Consider the following 3,411-nt stretch of genomic DNA (forward strand, 5'->3'; position numbering starts at 1 on the left):
ATGATAAACTTGGCCCAAAACTGTCAATTTATAAGAAGTGAATTTCGACACTACCCTTGATATATATTGAACGTTCATGAGGCAGGAATGCCGCATAAACTGTGTGCTCCATAACTATTTCTAAATCTCGTAAGTCCATAATTTTCTTAACGAATCATTTGATTTACATGTCCGGTAGACAGATCGACTAACATATAGGAAGTTACAGTTATAGAATGTTTTAATCCAAATTAAAAAAATAGGTCGACACTGTTTAGAAAAACTAATTTATCGTTACCATTTCGATGCTTCGTAGATCTTCTTAAACGGCGAAAAGAAAATACATAAGAGATAATTAGAGATAGTACCCTCCATTTCTATTATGGGGACTGGTCTGAACATCTCAAGACAGTAGGGCCTCTTGAAACTGAATGAATCCCGATTTTCATCCGGCGATGGCCTGTCATCTCGGCAGCGTTTCTCAAAACTATCATCTCGCTGGCTTTGTAGGATAGTGTAATAAGTGTAATTCCCCTTTGCTAACGAATGACGAACCAATGCTTGTATAACATTCATCTCCAGCGATTACATCTCTGTTCTTTTTCTCAATTCTATTACAGATCAATTCTTTAAACTCAATTTTATGTGGGTATGTGTGTATGGATTTGATATAAAAGCTTTGGGATTGCGAAAATATTGACAGTAACGATTTGTGATCGCCGCGAGTTAAAAGAGAAGTGCTTACCATAAATATGAAGTGTTTTCTGGTCTTTCTTTTGTTGTTTGTGTTATTGGGTGTGAATGCCTATGACTTTGATGATAGTGCTTTCAGTAAGTTGATGAACGTATAGTATAATTATTTCATTGGGAACTAATGTTATCGCTATTGTTGACACCTTAGATGAATATCTCTTCAAGGAGCTGCAGTCTCATTACGAAGAAGACGAAGTCTCACATAGAACACGTCGTGAGGCCACAGATGCCAACGAGTGTTCTAAGCGTAATTGGAAAAAGGATATGCAGTGTTGTAAGGGGGGTAATGTGAACGGTGATCAATTGGAACTCTTTAAGAGCGTGAAGAAACAATGCATTGCCGATTTGAAAGGCGAACCTGGTGAGAATTTTTGGTTAAACTTAGTGTTTGTTTTTAGTTTCTATTACTATACCTCAGAATAGCTAACAAACTCGTAACTTTGTTTCCTATTCTCGCCACAGCTGATGACGCAGTAGATCCCTTCGATTGTGAGAAGATGCAACAAGTTAAAGAAAAAATGGTTTGTGTAACCGAATGCGTTGCGAAAAATTTTAAAAGTCTCGATGAGCATGGCGAGCTGCAACGTGAGGCTATTTTGGAGGGGTTGCGACGACAAATTGGTACGGTACAATGGAAGCTCGATGCGATTGAAGGCTATGTGGACACCTGCTTGGCTGAGGTTAAGGAGAAGCGTGAACAAAAACAAAAGGCGGGTGAATTGAAGGAGGAGGGTTGTAGTCGTTCGCCGTTGGCTTTCCATAGATGTATGTGGCGTCAGTTTTGGAATGGTTGCCCGGCGGATTTACGTGTCGACTCTCCAAAGTGCAACAAATTGCGTGAACGCGTGGCCAATGGTGATACGCGCTTCTTTGGGAAACACTTCCTACACAAATACTACCCTAATCCACACGATGACGAGTAAAATGAATACCTTAATACAGCAATTTTGTTTTATTGAAAATATATGAATAAAGTGATTGGAAGCAATTAAAAGTGCAATGGAAACCATTTTTATCCATTGCAATCATTTTTAAAGGCTTTCAGCAGCAACACACACTCTTCTTTAGCACATTCATCTCAATATTCATTGAGTTAGTTATTCAACGCGCTCAGTTGCAACAATAAATCCCCACCAAAACATTGCTTTTGTGCATAAATTGAAAATCCTTTCAGCCGCATACATTCCGTTGCATTCTCATTTGCTTATCAAAGGCCACAGTATTGCATTGTGAGCATCATTGCAGTGAGCTACACTTTGAATATTCATGCAATTTTGACAGTCGAGCCATCAACATCAATGCCCTCCCTGTTCGCTCCTGGTCGGCTTGTAAAGGTGTTATCCACCAATGCAACAAATTGACTTAACAGCGTCCTTATTATTAAGTGCACACTTTGTTGTTTTTTCTTTCTTTTTTAATGTTTTTGATGCAGTTGTGCATTTGATGCTGCAGCCGATTAGTGAAGGATTTTTTTGCAAAAGCCCCGGGTATTTTTGGGCAGCAAACAAGTCACAAAACCAAGCAGACAATCATCAACAAAGCAGCCACAGTGGGATCAATTGATGTGGTTCTAATATAAAAATTCAATTCCTTTAAACGAGAGGCAAAAGGATACACGCTAAGAAAATTAGTCGTTTGTAAAGTAACGAAGTATTGTCAGCTATTTTCTCCAAATAGCAAAGATTGATATATAAGCCTAAAAAAAGCTGTTACACCGAAGTGTTGCAAAATAAAAAAGTTCTATTGAGAGTGAACTCTTAAGAACAAATAATGATATTTTGAGAGTTTCGTTCTAAACGATCTAAGATAGATTGGGTATTGTGCCTTAAGTTGATAAAAGCCTGAAAGAAATAATACATTAAAATCATTGTTTCGTAGGGGTCTGTTGGAATGGCTATGTAAGTCCAGATACTCTCTATATGAGAGGGCAGACATAACACATACATTTAAAACGTCCAATTCTCAAAAGCGACTCTAAAGATGGATTATATTATTTTTCTTAGTTAATTTAGTTTTTGCTCAACAACCTCAACAAAAACGGAGATTTTGTTCATAGAATTTAGAATTGCTTTATTATAACAAAATTATAGATTGTTGAGATATTAATATAACAATAACCAATATATGTGGATCGGAAAAGTTTTAGTAGTTCAGTAAATTAAATGGAATTTTGACTACATGAACTATTTAAAACAGTTTGTTGTAGTTACTTTTTATACTCTAGCAACATGTTGATACCGAGTATAATAGCTTTGTTCACCTATCGATTGTTTGTACCACCTAAAACCAATAGAGATAGAAAAGGTTATACACATGTATATCAATGATTAGGATGATGAGACTAGTTGAAATCCGAGTGACTACCTGTCCGTCCATCCGTCTATCTGTGTAACCGATAACTTGAGTAAAAATTGAGATATCTTGATGTACTGGTTCAGATGCATCCAAAGAGGGTTGGTATTGCAGAGGGGCGCAATCGGAATATTGCCACGCCCATAAAACGGCATTAATCAAAAAGTTTTTATATCCTATAAATAAGGGTAGGTTAGGTTATGAAAATTAGGCAGATAATCTAATTATGAAACTACAGTAAAAGTTTAGCATTGAATAAGAATAGAGTTATCTAGACCTGGGCCTAACCACCTGTATCCGTAATTTAATAAATTCCGATTCTCTGGT

General features: G+C 36.9%; 1 protein-coding gene across 1 annotated transcript; it reads left to right on the forward strand.

The window, feature by feature from the left end:
• The first annotated feature begins 678 nt into the window (after positions 1-678).
• Positions 679-1,789, forward strand: LOC120778587. Its single transcript, XM_040110453.1, has 3 exons — positions 679-810; positions 881-1,093; positions 1,195-1,789. Exons 1-3 carry the CDS (start codon positions 732-734, stop codon positions 1,653-1,655), a joined length of 753 nt encoding a protein of 250 aa, XP_039966387.1. The 5' UTR covers positions 679-731; the 3' UTR covers positions 1,656-1,789.
• Positions 1,790-3,411: the final 1,622 nt, after the last annotated feature.

The sequence above is a fragment of the Bactrocera tryoni genome, chromosome 5 (assembly GCF_016617805.1).
Source record: "Bactrocera tryoni isolate S06 chromosome 5, CSIRO_BtryS06_freeze2, whole genome shotgun sequence".
Lineage (NCBI taxonomy): Eukaryota > Metazoa > Arthropoda > Insecta > Diptera > Tephritidae > Bactrocera > Bactrocera tryoni.

Bases quoted from the DNA above. Each gene is read 5' to 3' on its own strand.
- LOC120778587 (XM_040110453.1), top strand. From the start codon at position 732: ATGAAGTGTTTTCTGGTCTTTCTTTTGTTGTTTGTGTTATTGGGTGTG. The intron at 811-880 runs GTAAGTTGATGA...TTGACACCTTAG, and splicing joins CTTTGATGATAGTGCTTTCA to ATGAATATCTCTTCAAGGAG. The intron at 1,094-1,194 runs GTGAGAATTTTT...TTCTCGCCACAG, and splicing joins CGATTTGAAAGGCGAACCTG to CTGATGACGCAGTAGATCCC.